Source organism: Perca flavescens, chromosome 15 (genome assembly GCF_004354835.1).
Source record: "Perca flavescens isolate YP-PL-M2 chromosome 15, PFLA_1.0, whole genome shotgun sequence".
NCBI lineage: Eukaryota > Metazoa > Chordata > Actinopteri > Perciformes > Percidae > Perca > Perca flavescens.
The window spans coordinates 10321516-10342585 of record NC_041345.1 but is presented as its reverse complement, the minus strand read 5'-3'; the positions used below and the strand labels follow the sequence as shown (position 1 = coordinate 10342585).

At 41.6% G+C, this 21070-nt stretch overlaps 3 protein-coding genes across 4 annotated transcripts; 2 read left to right on the top strand and 1 right to left on the bottom strand.

The window, feature by feature from the left end:
• Nucleotides 1-1097: 1097 nt before the first annotated feature.
• Nucleotides 1098-3945, top strand: pvalb8 (parvalbumin 8). Its single transcript, XM_028599688.1, has 5 exons — nucleotides 1098-1119; nucleotides 1522-1589; nucleotides 2433-2565; nucleotides 3287-3396; nucleotides 3920-3945. Exons 2-5 carry the CDS (start codon nucleotides 1529-1531, stop codon nucleotides 3943-3945), a joined length of 330 nt encoding a protein of 109 aa, XP_028455489.1. The 5' UTR covers nucleotides 1098-1119; nucleotides 1522-1528.
• A 6332-nt stretch (nucleotides 3946-10277) lies between these two features.
• Nucleotides 10278-13568, top strand: aimp2 (aminoacyl tRNA synthetase complex interacting multifunctional protein 2). 2 transcript variants are annotated; one of them, XM_028599774.1, is made up of 4 exons: nucleotides 10278-10434; nucleotides 11476-11694; nucleotides 11952-12186; nucleotides 12715-13568. In XM_028599774.1, exons 1-4 carry the CDS (start codon nucleotides 10420-10422, stop codon nucleotides 13101-13103), a joined length of 858 nt encoding a protein of 285 aa, XP_028455575.1. In that variant the 5' UTR covers nucleotides 10278-10419; the 3' UTR covers nucleotides 13104-13568. The 2 variants fall into 2 exon arrangements, with proteins under 2 accessions (XP_028455575.1, XP_028455574.1); XM_028599773.1 differs by having other exon boundaries at nucleotides 10278-10548.
• A 4403-nt stretch (nucleotides 13569-17971) lies between these two features.
• zbedx (zinc finger BED-type containing X) lies at nucleotides 17972-20737 on the bottom strand. The gene is made up of 2 exons (XM_028599944.1): nucleotides 20394-20737; nucleotides 17972-20095 (listed from the first exon to the last, which is right to left on the bottom strand). The coding sequence occupies exons 1-2, from the start codon at nucleotides 20592-20594 to the stop codon at nucleotides 18383-18385; spliced, it is 1914 nt and encodes a 637-aa protein (XP_028455745.1). The 5' UTR covers nucleotides 20595-20737; the 3' UTR covers nucleotides 17972-18382.
• Nucleotides 20738-21070: the final 333 nt, after the last annotated feature.

Here is a 21070-nt window from a genome sequence, read left to right as displayed (position 1 = left end):
AGAAACAAAGTGACCAAATGGGAGAAATGATCAGTAGAAATGAAGCCAGTGCTCAGCCCTAAGTGACCTCTGACTGCTATACCTCTCTTTGAATGGTGCATGTGAATATGTGGGACATTATGCATCATCATCACCATCATGGCAGGATGGGACACTGACAGCAGAGGGTGACCTCTGGTCCCTTAATCAGCACAGTTGACAAAGCAATATAGCAACACTGACCCCCTGTCAATATGAGAAGGTTATAAAGCACCGGAGTCCCTGACATTCAATGATGAACAGTTATGCCTGTTTGGGGTTATATTAGATTTGATTGGAAATAATCTGATACCCATCTGTTGTATATCTGCATCTAAGCAAACAGGGCAGATAGATGTTTCATGTCCAAGGCAGATCAGGTGAAGCACCACAGCATGCCAGGGCACCAGACACAAGAGGTTGTGTATGGGTTAACCTCTTAGGTGACTCAATAATCTCACAATAATGCTACTGTCTTGCAGGAGACACATGTTCCTTCCGCAAACAAATATTACATGAAGGGTTCAATGTCAGCTGACAATTTTTATTTCCCATAACTTACCTCAAATGTAATGAAAAGGGCATATTTGCAGGGGATGTGGCTCAGATGGTTCGTTTTGGGACTGGTGCCTGTAAAAGGATATCTGTCTAAAAGGGTAAGGGTGGGGGTAGGGGGGCAGAAACAGCAAGAGAGGGAGAAAATGAGAGAGAGAGATTGCTGTTACATTACAGCCTCCCTGCATTTACAGTACTGTATAATTCTAGAGGTGAGAGGAGGAGGGGCACAGTGATGAAAGGAGGGAGTGGTGGATTCAGAGAAGAACGCGCTTTTTAACTTAATTTGCTATTTACAAGGGCGTTACAAATGTCCACGGTCTGCTTTCTCAGCCCCTGGGCGTTATAAATAGTAAAGGTTAATTAGTTAGCTGAGAAATTGGATCAGGGGCGGGCAGTTAGAATTTGATCCATAGACAGGTAACTCAAGCGATCCCTTTTGTCACTGCAATCAGACCTATATAAATCCACCTGGACGGACAGTAGTCACCACATAGCCTTACCTCTCTGCTGGATCACCGACCAGGCGAGAACCTCCTAAACACGGTAAGTTGCTTTGTAGATTCAGAAAGGTGGCTTTTGATGGGAAGCGGCCAATATATTTAATTCTAAAACTATTTTGTAGACAAATGTTCCGGCTCTTGTGTATTTAAGGCCCTTCAGAGGCTGCTTAGTTAGATGATAGGGGAAATAATTGGGTGTGTAAAAGGGGAGACTTTCTATCATGTTTTTAATCTGTTGGATGAGAGTATTTGAAAAAACAGATTCTTTTATATTATGCCATTCATTAGAACTTTTTGAGATTCATTGCCAGTTTACTGCACTGACTTCTTAGTGTCAGTATAGTCACCTGGACACATTTTGCTCTCCCTCAGTGTCATGTTAAATGGTTTGCTACTGTACCTGGCTAAATGTGTTAATAATTTACCATGTTTGTTCCTCCTACAGGAATAAAATGTCTCTCTCATCTATCCTTTCCGCTGATGCCATTGACAGTGCTCTCAAGGACTGCCAAGGTATCGTCTTCCACCAATAACATTATTGCTCTCTTCCTTAGATCTTTTTCTTTTATATTCTATACAGTCTTTGTGCTGGAGCCTGCAGTCGCCAGACAATAGGGTTGTCTCTGTAAATGAGAGCAGTGGTGGAAGAAGTATTCAGATCTTTTACTTAAGTAAAAGTACTAATACCACACTGAATGCAAGTAACGTAAAATGTACATAAAGTATTAAAAGTACTCAATGCAGAAAAATCCTCACATTTTAGGAACTGGAAATGATCAAAGCAGTTCTGTCAATCAATTAAGTGATTAATCGGCTAATCATTTCAGCTGGACTTGTAGGCCTGTATATTGTTGGGCAGTTTAATTTATAACAAAACATTGTGCAAAAATCTTAATTTATAAAGTAGTTAATAACTAAAGCTCTCAGATTAATGTAGTGGAGTACAATATTTCTCTCTGAAATGTAGTGGAGTAGAAGTAGAAAGTAGCATGAAAAGAAAAGACTCAAGTAAAGTACCTCAAATTTGTACTTAAGTACAGTACTTGAGTAAATAAACTTAGTTACATTCCACCACTGTATGAGAGCCTACTGAAAGACTATTGTTGACATATAAAATATACAGGGCCAAGTTAAGAATTATTCTTAAAATTAAATTAAAATGTAAAAGAAAATCCACAGAGAACATTCAAGACCAATATTTTCTTCATACTATGTGGAGGTTAGGTCACTTACATTACACTTATTATGTCATCTTCTCTCCACAATTTAAACTGACATAAATTGTTTGAAGATTTGCTGATATTGCTTATAGTTCCTTGTGTTGTTTCTGACTCTGCTCTCTATATTCTCCTCCAGCACCAGACTCCTTCTGCCCCAAGAAGTTTTTCCAGTTGTGTGGCCTCAACAAGAAGAGCCCGCAGGATGTGAAGAAGGTTTTCGGGATCCTGGACAATGATGCCAGTGGTTTTGTGGAGGAGGAAGAGCTCAAGTGAGTGAGCAGCCAGTTTACTAACTACAGCCTTTGTTTTTGTGTGCCCATGATTTAATGGACCCTCAATCGGGAGGAGAGAATAGACGGAAAACAGTCACCTTTCCATTCCATCCTCTTTTTTTATGATTGTTGTACGAAAGGGAATGTAGTAAAGAGGAGGCCAGTCTATCATTAGTTTATTCATTTATCTATTAGGATTTCAGGGCTGACATGGAACTGGGACCATTGGCGATTTTAGACCCTTTTTAGGGGGGCTCAAGCCTAAATTTCCTAAATTCCATCTCAGCCGCCCTATAAAGTATGATAATTATTAAAAAAAAAATGCATCTGTAACCCAGTCAAGGAAAGGGTTAACAGAAAGGTAGTTTGGGCCATTCTGAGGTTATGGTGCCAAACTCCCGCCTTTGGCTGAGTCTCTATCTAATCTGTCAGGGGAAGAGCAGGAGCGCTCCTTTTGCAAGGCACTGTATCCGCGTTACATTCTTATTAGGGGCTGAGCCCCCCTAAAGGTCTGATCCTAGAATCGCCCCTGACTGGGACGGTTAACGCGGGCCATTGTAACCATCGTAAGAGACTGTCTACTAACTGCAAAATCTCTGTGCAGCAATTCACATCACGTGACAGATTGGATCAGTGTTAGTTTGTGATTTCTGCCTCGTGGCTATTGCTTTTCATCTAGTTGTTACCTCTAACTTGAAGTTTGCTCTGTGTATGCCAGGTTTTTCCTCCAGAGGTTTTCCCCTGGAGCTCGCGTTCTGACAGACAAGGAGACCAAGGGCTTCATGTGTGCTTGTGATGACGACAGTGACGGCAAGATTGGAGCAGATGGTGAGCGAATCCACACCTATTTGATATACCCATTGTGCAAGACATGCATGTGTGTATGTGTGACTAGAACACCCCAATACTTAGGAAACACTTCTCCATCATTTTTACATTTTCAATAACAATGCAGATTGACTAAATCCGCTGTATTCCTACAGTAGTCCGCTTGTCCGGGGTGCCTGAAAGAGAGACAGTTATATATACCAGTCTAAAGACAAGCAGCAATAATAGTTACCTCCCCCAAGTCCCTATACACCTTTTCTGTCTTACAGGTACTCAAAACTGACACCTGCACAATGCTTCTATCGTCCATTTGTGACATTAGATTTATGAATTTGTTTAATCGATGAGACAAATCGTGTCAATGAAATGCTAACTTGAGAGCACAGAACCCTAACCACCATGTTAGCTCTCTTACTCTAATAGTTTTGAATCTTTCTTTTTACTAAATATACCTAAATAGCCATATTTTAGAGACACATGCGGTCAATCATCATCTTACTAATGCTGTTTATTTTCTCCACAGAGTTCCAGGCCATGGTCTTGTCCTAAACAACTGGACTTCATCTCTAACTTGATCTGACCCCACCAACCCGCTCCTACTCCACTGCTTCACGGGCTCTCTTGGTTTTAGTCTATCATTTTCCATCTGTTAGATTAAACCTTTTGATTCTTTTTATTTATTTTTATTGCAAGACTTGTTCTGGTTCACAGACATTCACATAATGATTTTAGTTTTTTTTCTTTCTTTTCACAAGTTTTTAGACAGATCATAAGTCCGTATTTCCCAAATAAATGTAAGATTTACCAATTTACAGAGAAAATAAAAGAATAAAATCCCAATCCTCTGGCTATGTTTTGTGATTTCTATTCAAGTGTACATCTCTGTTGGTGTCTGTATGTATTCTGGTCAGATGTGGTCTGAGATAAAACAGGGTGGCATGGCCGAAACATATACTGTATTATATGGCATGTTGAAATGTTTCACATGAAAATGCAGTCTAATTAACCCTTAGGGAAATGGATATCCACATATGTACATACAGATGTGCCAATTCACAAAACAAACACACAAGCAAACACACAGCCACACCACTGTTTTCACAGTTCTGTGTAGTCCTTGAATCTTCACTTACCCATATCGAACACAGCGGTAAATGAGAATGTCAGACAGTGTCAGGTATATGAGAATGAGTGGGACATGTCCTAAAAACACAGGGTTTCTGATTGAGGTGTATTTACAGTGCATGTTTGTCTGTGTGTGTGTGTGTGAGAGAGAGAGAGAGAGAGAGAGAGAGAGAGAGAGAGAGAGAGAGAGAGAGAGAGAGTTAGATTGAAAAACAGAGGCGGTGACCTTGATGACCACCTGAGTGTCACCGCGGCTGGATCAAGTGACACCTGACCTCAGCTTTGTAAATAAACCCATTTGAACTTTGGTGCGGCTCAGGCTAGATCAACAAAACACATGCACACACACACACACAAAACCCAATGCTTTTGCAAAAATCGAATATGAGATCAGACACAGACGACCATCCATGTGTGGTGTGGTGTGTGTTTGTGTATGTGTGCGATGCGCAGAAGAAGATGCAAACTCTGCAGAACGCTATAGCTGAGGATGCTAGCCTTAAATGTACTCTTTTGCCAGGTCTCCTTGATACCTAACCCTAACTCTCCTCCAAGAGACTTGAAATAAGCGCACAGCTTTTTAATGCTCTGCATTTACAGGATTCATGGGATTAAAATTAAAAACTACTTCACTATTTACCCACCCACTAGAGGCGCCAAAGTACAGTACCACACGTTCTTCCAGGGGTTACACCTAAGTGTCATTTTAATTACCTGTATATTACAGGGAGAACCTGACTATTACAGCAGACACCTGCTACTCAGAACTATAGGGCATACTCTGCTATTAGCATGAGGTGGTGGTCACAAGTGTAGGATGTGAAGTCAAAAAACTGCTGCTTGGTTTTAGATGATGTAATGATGTGCTGTAATAATGATAGAGGTTTTCAGAGTTTTCCTTCTTCGGCCAGGTGCATACTGCCTGTGTGTGTCTTGTCATATTATACATTTTACTGTCACTATGAAGTGATTGACCGATTAATTAGCAATTTAAAATGTTTCAGGCAATATCAGTAATTTCTATATCTCAATATAAGAAAAATCCATAAATCCTTAACTGAAAATTATTGAGTATTTTGCAGTCAAAGTGCAGCAATGTGACTAAAGACAAAAACTTAACATTCACTGTAAAATACCTAACATAGAGTGAAACAAGCTTTTGAGATCCTGCAGGTCACAATTATGGACATGACTATAAGCAAAGACAAAGTTAGAGAGACCCTGCAAGAGATTGCAAAGTTAAGTTTCGTAATCCTCATTATGTAAGAAGTCATGAACTAAACCAACTGCATTTTATTAAAACCCCAAGATTCCTCTTGCCTGAAGTTTGCTTTAAATTGTATATGCATCTTAGAGAATGTTGATTAAACACATTTATAGAAAAAATGTTGTCTATCAGGACCCAAGTAGATACGCAGTGGACACGTAGAGAGACACCGCGCTAATTAGATCACCACGCATTCATATATGTTGTTGTCTGTTTCTGATTTGCATCTCTGCAGACATGGAGTGGAGGAGTGAGAATGGGAGTGGGGGGTACATGGTTGAAAGCGGGACAAGGTTGGGGAAGCCAATGGGTAACACAGGCCAGGGGACACACAATAAGGCATGACCCCTGCAGGTCAGTAGAAGCCAGTGGTAAACAGGAAGGTAATGTGAGCCAACAGGTTGATGCTGACTGCTGGATGTGCAGCCGTAGGACAGCAGTACAAGATAATGTGACAAGCAGATTACCTGAAGGGTGGAGCGAGAGAGAGAGAGAGAGAGAGAGAGAGAGAGAGAGAGAGAGAGAGAGAGAGAGAGAGAGACAGTCACTGTAGCTCTGTTTTTCTCTAGGACGGTGCTGCTCTGACAGGCCAATAATGTCCAACAGTCCTTGTGGGCAATGTGGACAATGTGAAGAAAATTAAAAACAACAGCAGTTGCAGGTGAATATGGAGGAGGTCCTGATAGTATTTTACAGTATTGTTATTAAAAGATAGTTCTATCATCTGCCAAGAGCTAAAACAGAAATTTAGATGTAACATACTAGTTTAAAGCTTCTTTGTACTTCTGTTGATGGAAACAATGAGTTAACAAGCTATTATTTTGTTAAGTTTAATTTCAAGCACTAGGGTAAATCTAAGTAATATGATAAATCATGTACCTGTTAATGTACATATACACTGTTATCCCGAATTAGTTGACTGTACTAGAAATTTGAGTGGAAACCCGTTTGCCTTAAACCGTTTAAGTTTTTAGACAAGGTGAAACTTAACAGGTTAAGTTGTATTAGCACAGACTGGTAGTTTGATGCAGTAGACAAATCAAGTTCATATAAGTAGTCATTACTAAAAATCAGTAGTAAACATATGTTACATGAAATTTAATAAATAAGAAACATTAGGCTCTACTTATCAAACACTTATAAATATGTTTTTTTCTATTCAACAGTATAGTGTTAAGAAGAATGTATTCAATACATTAATTTCAGTAAAACAGACAGCATGACAATGCATAGATTATAATTTCCAACGTGCTCTGCTGTTTGACCATACACTTCCTCACTGCCCAGACCCCATCAATCCACCCCCCCAAACTATCAAACAAACTAACTAATGTGATTTAGTAAAGCCTATGGTTTTTAACAAAACATGAAAGAACAAGTAGTGACCACTAAAAAGTTTAATTACAACTAAATCTGAATTTACAGTGTAGGTACGGTGTTGTATTGTAAGAATAAAGGAAATTAAGGTTACAAAATAACACAATAAAAATGTCAACAGGGCTGAATTCAGTGGTATAGGTCATAGTAGCAGTGGTATTAGTAATAGTAGTAGCAGCAGTAGGAGTGCCCTTCAAAAATGAGGATGCAGCATTAGGTAACAAACAAAGGATTAACTATTAGAAGAAATAAAGTAAGCCAGTAAACCTTTTTAATTGCAATAGTATTATGGTACATTTTGTGCGATTGCTAATACTGTACCATGCAATCCGTCTGCATTTTTAGGATGGACACATGGACTATAGCCCGCTTGTCTGCTTGGCACTTCAATAATTGATGCCCTCGCTTCATTGTCACCAAAAACTCATATCAAGAAAGGAGCGTCAGGCTCACCTTACTGATTAAGTCTGTGTGAAACTTTAATGTGCATCCCATCTTCAATTGAAACCAAACTGAAGTTCTCAAGCAGACGAGGTAATGGGAAGTTGAACCATTTGGACTTCCGCTGCGCATCCTGCATCTGCTATGACAAACCCTGATCATATTTGGACTTATTCCCAGTCTTTTGGAACCTGGGGGTATCAGACTATATTGCTACCTGATAGTCTGAACAGGGAGGAACATCGTAAAAGATTTAACTGCCGTGTTAGAATGACTGAATGGGCTTTGTGAGCTCTGCGCAGGAACTTTATCCATAATGCAGGGGATGACAGCACTGCCTCTGTTCCCCTACAAGCATTAGTCCTGAGCCACTACGTATGATGTCTGCATGCAGCTACCCTTCATTAATGAATGATAGGCCATGCACATATCAATGGCCACTCCTGACACACACGGTATCTGTGCAAGGCAATTTCTAGGAATCTATTTCCACCCTGCCTTGAGCCTATTGTTTACATATCCGCTAATTGAGGTTTTATTTATAGGCTATACATCGAGCTGTGTCTATTCACTAGACTAATAGAAATTTGAAACTAAAAGCCACACCCTGCTTAAACCCCTGAACAGCTGTTACATAGTATGCTGACTCACCCTCAGACTGAGTAATGGCTGTCATGGAGAGGTAGACAGGTACTTTGCAGACTTTTGAAATGAGAAGGCACAATTAGATAAGATGGCGGGAGTCATCCTCGACAAACTTACTTTGACTATAATGGAGGCAAATTATCTGGTTGGACAGGACAACGAAAGAATGTTTGTGTCCAGGTGGAGTTGGTCAGTAAACACCTTACAGAATCCATAAATGCCACAAATGCACATACATACAGAGAGTTAACTAAAAAGAACCTTCATAAACTTGGATTACACATATGGTACATTCATAAACTCAGACAACATGACTTGTCTGCGTCTAAAAATGTATAGTAATCATCAAACATTACTACTGCTGTTAATGTCATGTTTTTCTTTTGCACTTCATGTTTTAATAGTTTACATTACAGGTTACATGATACATAAGTATATACCTTTAATCTCCTTAAAGCTGTGCAAATAAATGTTAAAACCAAAAAGCATTGAGTTCCATCATCATCCTATCCCAGCACACCCATAGACTACATGTACATGATGAATTTCTTCCTGTCAAACTCCTTCTATGACCTTCATGCACTTTAAGGATGCAATTTAACTGTGATATTCATCTTTACACTTAGTGAGATTCAATAACTACACTGAACCTGTGTATCACACACAATAACAAGCTGCGTTTAAAGCAAAAGTTTGACCTGTTGGGAGTTTCTTGGCTTTAAGCTGATGCCAGGCAACCAGTCGAGACTCCAGGAATAACAACTCCCAGCCAAGACATTTTCCAACATAACCCCCTGTAAAACTACAAATTGATGCTTTTACACTACAGTTTGCGGAGCTGGTATAGGCTGTTTTTTGTTTTTTTTACTTTTGGACAGAGCCAGGCTAGCTGTGTTCTCCTGTTTCCAGTATTTGTGCTAAACTACGCTAATTAACTTCTGGCTGTAGCTTCATATTTAATGGACAAATGAGAGTGGAATCACTGTTCTCATTTAACTCCCTGCCAGAGAGTGAAAAATGTCCGACTATTCCTTTAAGGCAACTCTAATCAGAGTATTTGTTGCATCAGTTAACACACTGTTACAGTAATCTATGTCAGCACCTACAAGGCCTATGTCACTCCCCATGCTACCTACAGCCTGACAGACTCCCTTGTTCCTACATGATTTAAAGAACTACTGTGAACTGTCAGGTTTCAGCTCCCTCCGTAGTCTCAGTTTCTATCTCAGGTCTTACTCTGGCCATCAGATCTGACTATTACCTCAGCAGAGCTGCCAGGTTGAGTCAAAGATCACTGGTGATTGAATAACAGGCTAGACTGAGCTAATCAATTTTGATCGGTGAAACAGGTTGACTTCGGTAGGACTGAAGCAGTCAGATCTGATCTTATCTTATCTTATTATATACATCATGTATATATAGGCTATACATACATATACTGTTTACATAATTGACAATTTTACTACATAGGCTACTTATTGATTATATAATTATTTATGGAATAATTGAAAAAAGCCAACCTTGTATTTTTTTATAGTCGTAAAAATGTATTTACTTAAGGTTTTGAACTGAACCATGTGTAGTGTAGATATGAAATGACATCATCGGCATGGACGACAACAAGACGGTAATTTTCATTGTCATGTCTTTGTTAACTGTCAAAGAAAGTTAAGTGTGTAAGTCAAGTTCATGCCAGTAGTATGACCAGCTCCTTTGTTGACAGCTGACCTCCTGCAACCAACCTCTTTGCTGCAACTCAATTTCCAAAGACAGGATGTGAGAAATGATACTCTGGCGCCCTCTAGTGCACGTGGAATGATACATGCAGAGAGAAATGTGGCGCGTGGTGTATCTCTGAATCTGGATTATTTCAGCACCATTCTGTGAATATAAAAATAACGACACCAAATGAACAGCTCCTCTACTATTTAATCCCATTAACATATATATAAATCTAATCCCCAACGAATTAATTAAATGAAAACTATTTACCACCACCTTTTACTTTCCCGGATGTGACGTCACTTTCGGCCTCTTTCCTGCGTAACCGCGAGCGTCGGTAGCCGCTGCTGCTGCATGTCAACGTCACACAGCCCCAAAAGACATCTGTGTCCGGGATTTTTGTTTTTAACTGTTTGTCTTTGACAGAGCACTAAAGGTCCTTCACCATGCCCATGTACCAGGTAAAGCCCATCTCTGGAAGTCACATAAAGACTGATTTACCAACCTGCATGTACAAGTTACCAAATATCCACGCGCCGCAGGGGAACAGCTACACCTCTGAACACGCGATTCAGGTAACTGTTAACTCATTTCATTTTGACAAGCTTCGTTTTTTTCCTACTGGTTAGCTTGTATTTTGCCCTCCCGCAGTTCGCTTGTATTTTTATTTCCCGCAGTTCGTTTTGTTTCTCACGAATTGATACATGCGCATCTCACGCTGTGTATTAGCATTAGCAATCTTTAGCCAAGTTGGCTAGCTAGCGAAGTTAGCTTGCCAGGAAAATGAACAATCTTCTGGCTGATGCAACAATTACTACACGCCTCCACCATCAACGTTTAAAGATTATAAAGCGGCGTATTAGAGTAGCTTGTCTCCACTCTTTGTTGTATTTGCTGACACTGTCGATATTAATACGCATCAAAGTGCACATGATGAAGTCTGGGAGACCCTTGTTTCAGCGGAGTAGTGGTGGAATGTAGCTAAGTACTGTAACGTTACTACAGTTTTAAAGGTGCTTATAGATTATTTGAGTATTTCCATTTTAATGCCACTTTATACTCCTGTTCCATTTTATTTCAGAAGTATATGTTGTATTTGTTACTTAAGTATCTGGGTACTTTTTTCAAAGCTGCAGTGTAGAGTGTTGACTCATCTGAGGTAGACATTGTGGCAAATATTACCAGTATATGACCTACTCTGATGGTACAAGATTGAAACTGTATCTACCTGAGGTCTAGTCTTAAAAGTCTCTTCATGAGATATCTTTCTTTGATTCCTCTATGTGTGATTGTTTAGCTTGACTGGGGATATGTTTAATATGTTTTCAATCTTGCCTCTTGTTATCTGTGCAAGGACAATTAAATGTAGGGACACTAGCTTACACCCAGGTTGTAAAACTGCTGCAGGATTGTTCTCAGATTGTTAAAAATGTGAATGCTCACACCGTCAAATTCCCATTTGTGGTTTCAACCAAACTGAGCGATTCTTTCTGTCTCCCCAGAATGGCGAGGTGGACCCAGCAGTCAAAGCTCTGGAGGCCCGGCAGGAAGAGATCATGAAAAAACTGTACGACCTGAAAGCAGCTGTGGAGGGCCTGGCCAAGACGGTGACCACCCCAGATGCCGATCTGGACCTGACAGTCAGCAGCAGCCTCTCCTCCCAAAGCCCCAGCTCCACAACCTTTAATGGCATCTCAGACCTGGACACACTACTGGGCAAGGTGAGAAAACTGGGATTAATACTAGTGAGCTCTGCATCCAGGTATTAGCATAACTGGACACAGTGTTTATTAGTGATGCCAGAATTCATCCTAGATGAACCATGCAGTGACAGTATGCCTCTGTTTCTTGCAACTGACATACTTTGGCTGCATTTTCTGTGACCGTAGTCTGTAGATGTTTTCCTGATCACACCCATAATCATTTCATTTTTGATGCTGCAACCTGTTTACCTTCATTGTCTTGTTCATGTCACAAGGACCTCGGTGCTCTCCGTGACATCGTCATAAACGCTAACCCGGCACAGCCACCCCTGACCCTGCTGGTGCTCCACAGCGTGCTGTGCCAGCGCTATCGGGTGCTCTCCACCGTCCATGTCCACTCCTCCGTTACCAGTGTGCCGCCACAGCTCTTGTCCTGCCTTGGCCCACGCCATGCAGACAGTTATGCCCGACAGATGTTCCAGCTGGGCTTCACCCTCATATGGAAAGATGGTACGGATGACCAATTAATTATAGGGATGCACCGATACCGATGCAGTATCGAGTATCGGTCTGATGCCGTGCGCATTTACTCATACTTTTTATTTATTTATTTATATATGTATATTATATTTATATTTAATGTAATCTGATAACTTCTGCCCTGATTTAAAAAAAAAAACAATGCAACTTATCTCAGCTGGTATTCTGTCTGTAATGGAGTGGAATGGAAATTTCTAAGTGACCCCAAACTTTTGACCAGTAGTGTATATTATTTAGTTATTATTTAGTATTATATAGTGTACACTAGCTCAGGGAAATAAAAAAGTGGTATCGGTGCATCCCTAATTAATTACCAATATTGTTAGCTTTTAATATCACATAAAATCGCATACAAATGTGAAAGTGTCCTTGTGTCTATAGAATGCTATTTCTAACCATTGCAAGCTTTGCATTCATGTTATCAATTATTGGCATATGTGGTAAATGCTCGTGCCCTTGTTTACCATTAAACATGTTTATGCTTTGTCCAATTCACAGTCCCCAAACTGCAGATGAAGTTCAGTGTCCAGAACATGTGTCCCATCGAGGGTGAGGCCAACGTGGCGCGCTTCCTCTTTAAGCTGCTGTCTCCCTACCCCAGCGACCCTGCTCTCGCCACACTGGTGGACAGCTGGGTGGACACAGCTTTCTTCCAGCTGGCAGAGGGCAGTGCCAAGGAGCGGGCTACTGTCCTACGGGCCCTTAACTCCGCTCTGGGCAGCAACCCTTGGCTGGCCGGGCCGGAGTTCTCCCTGGCCGACATTGCCTGCTATTGCTGCGTGCTGCAAAGTGGCTCTGCCTCCTCTACTCCCACTAATGTCCAGCGCTGGATCAAGTCCTGTGAGAACCTGGGCCACTTCAGCCCTGCCAAGCTATTTCTGCAGTGACTGGGGCTGTCCCGGGCAAAGTGAGAGAAGGGCATTAGAATATTAAAATATCCCAGCCATGTCTGGAACACCCTCTAATGCTTTCCTCCCCAATATAATATATCACTGAACTGACAAAGACTCAGTAGAAGCAATATGGTTGACCGCGGTTAAAGTAACTTAAGAGTATTTGTCTCTGCCATGCTGCTTTTGTATAACAAAGATATTCTAAGGCTATCTTTGCCAGGGAGGAAGCATAAGAGGACTGTAAAGACAAGGGCTTGGTGATGGATTCAATCAAAGGTACTGACAGAAGTAACACGCACTGTGTACACCTTCCACCCACTTTGTGCCTAACATGATCCTGTTCTTAATGTGTGTGGTAATGTTTGGTGACAGGTATTACTAGGGGTTTTTGAAAGTAATACTTGGCACCATTTGTTTTTCTGAAACCATTAAAACTTCCACTTTGGATCAAACTTTGAACTGGGGCCTGGGGTTTGTTTTGTTCGACTGTTTAAATTTTAAACTTTTGAATTTTATTTTATTCTCGCAGGTTTCTCTATAGAGCTCCCCCTACAGCTTTGGAATAGATATTTGGCAGCTCCTATGTTTACTTGTGTCTGACTCCTCGCTCGGTCAGTCTGCCTTTTCCTCTTTCTCTGTTCCTCCGACAATGCTTTCCTAGCTTTCTGCTTCTTTTTGCAGAAAGTTGCAAGGGTGGTTTTTCCGCTCACAGGCACTAGGGGGGAGCGAGACAACTACCATTCATCTTGAAAAAAGTCATATGACCATTCCAATGTTCACTCTGAATCTGTTCAGTTAAGGTAAATTAAGCTAAAAAAAAAAAACTGCATAGTTCCCCTTTTAAATATTCTCAAGTCAGTGAATAAGTGGCATTTACTGTAGGGTACCTCTTTGTCCAACAGGTGGCAGGATTCTTAATCCGTAAATTTAAAGATAATATTTATATTAATCATTCTTCATTTGCCTGCTGATCCTATCTAGAGACACAGAGCTGCACCTCATCCCATGATACAAGAAGTGGAAGGTAGGGAAACACTTGAAATGTGGTTCTTCCATGACAAACAAAATAAATCCTATCTTAGGAAGATCTCTACTCTTCGTGGCTCCCATGTCCCTGGAGTTTTGGATGACTGCAGCCAACCAGAACATTAACACAGTAAAGGACGTAAGTGCAATATGGTTTGGAAATTATTATGGGCCAATCACTAAATCTTCAAATTTAAGTTTTTTTTATTGATAATGACATTAAGCTTGCCGTTTTAAACCAAACTTTCATATTGGATAAAGCAGCCAGCGGCTAATAACAGCTCAGTGCAGAGATAACGGTATCGGCATACATCTCGGCCAATGAATGACAAGAAATATTTTGAGACGATTTCATCACCACTGTAGTTTCTCAACCAGAAAGTAGTGACAAATTTATTTTTCAACAGTAAAATGTTCTGCGCTGTACATTTAAGATAGGGGGACCATATCATGAAAAGAAAATCAAAGAATCCACCACATTGTCCGTCACTCACGTTTTGGCCCTTCATCAGACAAAATTCATACAAACGGCACCATGCAAATCGCACCATGTATATAAAGGCTTGGTGGAAAAAAACACCAATCGGGATGCCAAAAACACCTAGTATGGATACACGTTAAAGCTTTAGTGCATAACTTTTTGATATTAATGAATGTCCGTTACATTCAAGCCATTGCCAAATGAGTTGATACAAAGCTAATTAAGACTATCCGCTCCACACAACGCTCTGTATTTCTCAGTATGGCTATGTTCAGAAGATTATGTCTGGTGACTATCACGTGCAAAAACTCAAGTGAAGATAATTACCTCTTCTGAAGAGTCCATGTTTTTTTTTTTTAATCCTCTGTGTCCTCCTTGGCTACTAGCAACTGCGTGGAGGAGGGATGGGGGCTGTGCTCGATCACAGAAGGCTTGTATGATGTGGACTCGCCGACAGTGTTGTTGTCATTACTTAGAATTCCTCATGGGGGTGACAAACTACGCATTATAGATTTAAAGTGCTCATATTATGCTCATTTTCAGGTTCATAATGAAGATTCTGTGGTTTTGGTGCTGGTTCGGGCCTGGCCCCAGTAGACCGGGTCGATTTAGGATCAATTCAAGTTGTCTCGGACTGCACCTTTAACCTTTCGTGTTCGTTTAATGGTAGGCCAGAAATAACTTACAGGAGTCCTCTAGTTGAAGTCAATCATCTTAAGTGACAATATTGCAAGTAGTTACAGCTTATGCATAAGGAATCAGACTTCCTTCAAGACAATCCTCTCTCGCCCCAACGCCAACAGTCTTTCCGGGAGTCGGAATGCCCGACCTAACATTACCCTCTCTCTTTATCCTTCTTCAGATTCCTCCTTCTGCAACGATGTACGTGCCATTATCAGTGCACCTGGTCCAGGCCTCCGATTCCAACCGCAGTTCGCACAGATTCATCACTAGACCATTGTTCTCTCTGCGTATCTGGCCAGTTAATTTTGATACTGTGTTAATGAATTTACCGGCCGCTTCTCCAATCCAGCTGCACCCCCCCACAAGTCTTATCACTATCACTCCCAGGCCTTTAGACACAGAGAAAGCAAGGTCAAGGTGGCTTGAGACTCTCTTACTAATTTCCTACCAAATATATTCTTCAATAATTGTATTTAGAGGTTATATCAGAATAGGTTTACATGGTTTAATTTTCAAAAAACACTTTGTTGTACTGCACATTGCTGCAGCTCCTCTTTTCACCCTGTGTGTGGAGCTCTCTGTTTTAGCTACAAAGTGAAGCATCACACTTCTATTCCATCATTGTTGGGAGTCGCACATGCTACTACTGGACAGGACTACTAGCCAGGACAACAATATCACCTCTCCAATTTGTCCATTGTTTATTTCTAAAGAAACACAAATAATGTATAAAAGGCTCCATTACCTTGTACCTCACGTTATGGCTCCGTAGCAGACATTTTTGTAAAAATAGGTTAACGATTGTGTCACATAGTAGAGGAATTACTGTATAGTACAGGAGAAGATCGCAGGCAGTTTCGACTTACATGAGCTGTTTAGGTTTAATTACTAATGTTAACTAGCATTTTAGTTAGCAATAATTAGCCTGTGCCCATGTTATCTCCTTACATATACCTACGCTCTCCGTCTCTGCAAGATTGGGAATGATTGAGATTTCTCTTGTCACAGCTACCAGAAGACTTACAACTTTCAGACACGTTGCTCACGTCACATCTACGTTGTCTGTGTCAGTTTGAGGCTGCGCAGTAACGCTCCGCGCTCACCGGAAAAGTGCTTCTAATATCCTTCACTGGTCTCTGTCCAGAGCAACGGGATCTGTTGGTCCAGTTTATATACTGTCTATGGTCAGAAGCAGAGTATGAGGGCATGCCACACTAGCAGCTAGGCGAGCATTATAACGTGTTACAAAGTGACGCGCGTTAGGGTTATAACACAAAAGAAAGGGGAAAAAGCATAATATGAGCACTTTTAAGATCAAGGATTTCCTCCAATAAAAAAAACAAAGACCATGCTAATCTTGCCAATATAAAAAATCTGTTCACATTTCCTTTAGTCTCATATTTCACGATGTAGCCTATAGTCAATAAAAGGTAGAAAAATGCAAACTAAATACGGGTTTGTAAACACATTCTCATTAAATGTCCCTATTGTGTAATGTTAACCGATTTTCTATAATACTGCGAAAAAAAACCTTTAACAAACATTATGAATAACAATAGTAAGAGCTGAGCATTGTATTTGCGTTGCTCATTGACCATACATTTTTTGTGCATACCCGGTGATGTTTCCGGTGTCCTCTGATTGCCGTTTTATTCCTGGTTAAAAGCCTATGGCCCTTATGGTGCAGTTTGCATGTAAATGTTTGTCTGTATACATTTTGCCTGATGAAGGTCTGAGGACCGCAACGTCTTGTTAAAAAAGTGAGTTCAAGGGATGGACAGGGTGCAGGATTCTTTGGTTTTCTTTTCAAGTCAGGAGTTTTTGATCCAACGCACCTCTCTCTAAGACTTGACGGTTGTGTAAGAATTTTCTTTTGACATTACAATCTGAAGGATTATCGAAAATGTTTGTAATGGGTTGTATAAAGAAAATGAATATTACTATTGTGCAATTTTCATTTAAAATCACAACTCTGACCTGGTTGCATGCCCTCTAACGTATTGTATTTCTGCAGCAGTCCTTTAGCTACACATGTTTACCTTGTCCTTTCTCTGCAAATAGTTGTTCAAGCTGCTTTTCCCCTTATCAGCTGATGAGTCGAATAGAACCCAAATACCCTGTCTCTCAAGCAGAATAGACTTTGGAGCAGTGAGGGCAGTTTCAGAGCAGTTCACTGCTGGGAGGTTTTATATCTCTTCCTAAAAAATGAATTAGAAGAAAGATAACTGGAATATATACATTTAGATTCATACATGCAATGATGTTGAAAAGAAGAAAAATCAAATCCCAGGGCGTTTGATACTCTCTCGGGATTGGCATCTTCAGAAGTGCCATGTTTTTGACCGCTCGGGTCCACACAGAGCCTGTGTTTGCATGCTCTGACAGCTTCCTGTTGGTCCCCAGACAGCTGTCTGACAAGACGGAAGCGCTTAACTGACATCTGGGCATGTTTGGCAAGGAATACACTTGGGACTCGGCCCTGGAACTGCTGGCGTTTGTGTGATCTGTGTCTTCCTCACTCACAAACGAGGGCTTCTTTGAAACAGTAATCATATCTGTTGATGCACTTAGGGCTGCGTGCAAATAAGGCAGCCGATCCCAACTGGTCACTAATCCAATTTCTTTTGTTTTCCACCTGGTTTTGGTGGAAAAAAAGGCAAGACACAAAAGGCTCTTTCCTTGTCTCTTTATATGTGATATAAAACATACAGACAGGAGATGCATTCTCATTGAGCACCTGTAGAAAAAACAAACTAGCTTAACTGAAAGACAAAATCAGTTCAATTTACTCTGTGGCAACTGCAAATCACAACATTAGCACAGATGGGAAGATACTTTTGTCAGTATATTCAGTCCTTGAATGTCATTGTCAATGATTGTCAATTAGATATTTCCATTAGGCCATTTAGGAACGGAGATATAGGCTATGCCTATTAAAACATAAGGGAGGAAGATTAGAAAACAGCTGGGCTAAATTGTCTGAAATTAGATATTACTCTAAGTTTTTCTGTAATGATTTTAGCACAATATGGTTTGATTCTGCATCTACTGAAAGGCTGAGAGAGAGTCGCCGGCAATGTATTCACTGGGTGACCAAAGTACACACGTTAATGTTGTATCTCAAAAGCTGAAGGCGTTCAAAGTAGTCATCAGTCAGAAGGTTTCTCTGTGAGGTGACCAGGTTGCCTTTCTGACTGAAGAGACGCTGGACAGGGGCCGTGGATGGCAGGGTGGTGTTGTATTTTAGGAAAAGCTGCTTCATTCTGGGGAAGTCCTGAAGGCAATCTAGGCTCTTCCCCGTTCCTTCGACGTACTTGCGGATCTCGTCCATCACTCCCCGTTGCTGGATCTGAACGGTGGGCTTCACAGACCCGTAGCTGAAGAAGTCATCTTCAGATTCAATGGTCGACATATTCCGGCTGGGGTTTGCCTCGGTTAGGTTACAGGGATCAATCTGGGACGCCTCCGTAGCCAGCAGGGAGCACATCTCCTCTCTGTCGGAGGCAGCCATCCACCACAAACGGAACTGAGGAGTTGTCGCTGTTGCGATCTTCGCTTCGGTGCTGGAAAACAGCTCCTGGAACCGCACGTCAATAGCCACTACAATGGCGTTGATGACATCGCCGAAGTAATTGGCCGAGTCTTTCTGCTCATTTAACTTGTTCTTCAGACTGAGAACGGTCGGGATGACCAGACCCAGGTAACATTTCTGCTCCGCTTGGAAAAGTTCGAGTGCAAAAGCGAGCGGGTGGAACACGGTCACGTATTCCTTCAGGAAGGCCATCTCCTCTTGCTGCATGCGCGGGACCTCAAGGCGGGCGCACAGCTCCGTCAGCTCCCGCTCAGTGAGAGAGACGATCTTCTGCACAGCACAGTATTCCACATTCCAGCGTATGACAGCAGGCACAACGAGGGCCATCTTTCCTATCTCCTCTGCTGCATCCATACCGACCTGGAGATGGTGGCATTTGCTCCATATGGCGAACACCTTGGCCATTGTACTGTAATGTAACTGGCACATGGGCCCCTGTGACACAGCCTGCCAAAAGTCCTCAGTGACAATCAGCTCCAGGGTGTGTGATGCACAGCGCTGCACAGTGGGCAGAAACAGGAGCATGTCCTGCTCTGGCTCCCCCTCGAGGACGGTGCTCACGTTCTCGTAGAACCCAATGTCGTCGTCACTTTCCTGGCTGTCCACCGCAAACTCTTTGAACACGCTGATGAAGGGGCTTCCGTTATCGGTGACTGTGGTCTGAACTTTACTTTCAATATTGTATGCCACGTGGATGTCATGTATCCGTCCAGCGATGGTGTCATGCGTGATTCTGCCCTGCAGCCGTGTGAACCCCAGCGCAGCAGATTTCCTCTCCAAAGAATGTCTATCAATCCAGTGGCAGGTCATCCCGAAGAAGCTTCTGTTGTAGGCTGTCCAGATGTCAGCCGTGGTGCACACGTACTGGATGCTGCCGAGTTTCGCCATCAGCTCTTCTCGCATCCTGGAGAAACCCTGGTCCACCTTTGTAAACAAGGTCACCCTGTCCATGGACTTTAGCCCTTCAGTTAAGCCTGAAATCAGTTTTCTGAAGCCAGGTTGCTCTAGCACATAAAATGACTGGCAATCTTCCACAATGAAGTTGAAAATCAGCTCATCGATCTTGGCTTGGGTCATGCATTTGGAGATGATTTCCGCTTTAAGTTTTTTGAGTTGGCAGTGCCTACTCTCCTCACCATTGTGCTCTTCTTTCTTCCTCCCCCTCTTGACATCAGGCCTGGCTTCACAACCCAGGTGTGTTCTCTGCAAGACAAAACGCCAGTAAGGGCTCATGTTAGTGGTTGGAGGTGTGCCATTTGTATGCTCTGAGTTTCCATTAGTTTATAAACTTCGTATGCAATGAAAATACCACTTGTAAAATGATTGCTTTTTTAGCGAAGTTGAACATAAAGAGCCTCCAGCGCCAAGAGTTGGTAATCAACATGCAGCTAGAATGTAACGTTATTTATCACGAGAGGAGCTATTCATTCATTGACTATTTAAAACATGAACAGGACGGCTACAGGAGGTCATTACAGGGAATTTACTTTGTGTGACTTACGTCTAAATGCTTCTTTAGGTTTGATGTTGAGGTTTTCGACGTGGAAAGCAGATTTACCCTCGGCAGACATAGATTACACTGGACGATGATATTTTTTCCTTGATCTGCCTTGTACGTGAAATGGTGGCGATAACGCCAAGTATGCATGGCCGATTTGGTCTCGCCGCTGCTTTCATTGTGATCAACATCAATTTCGGACATTATCTATGCTGTTATCGACGTCTTGAAATATAATAAAAGTATCGTAATCCGATTTAGTAATCGTGATTACACGTAAAGTAACGATGGCGGTAGAGAAATCCTCATGAAAAGGGGCAGGCCTTTGTTCAGATGTTGCTCTGAAAACGAAGAAGGAGAGGACAGTGTCGTAACTGTTTACTTTAGCACATGCGCATTGAGAGTCTGCAAAATCCATTGGGAGGATAGGCATGGTGGAGTATTGCGCATGCGTCGTACAGACACGTGCGCCCATACCGTGACGTCAGGGTCCTCTCCTTGTGATTTTTACTCACATTAATGGTAGTACTTTTCCCTTTTTGGGTCCTGCTGCTGCGAATTGGCGCCACCATCAGGGCCGCGGAAGTAAAAATGTTAAAACAATAGAGAAAACATCAAATGAACATAAAATAGCCATACAAGGAATATATAATAAGACAAAAAAAAAGAAATACGACAAT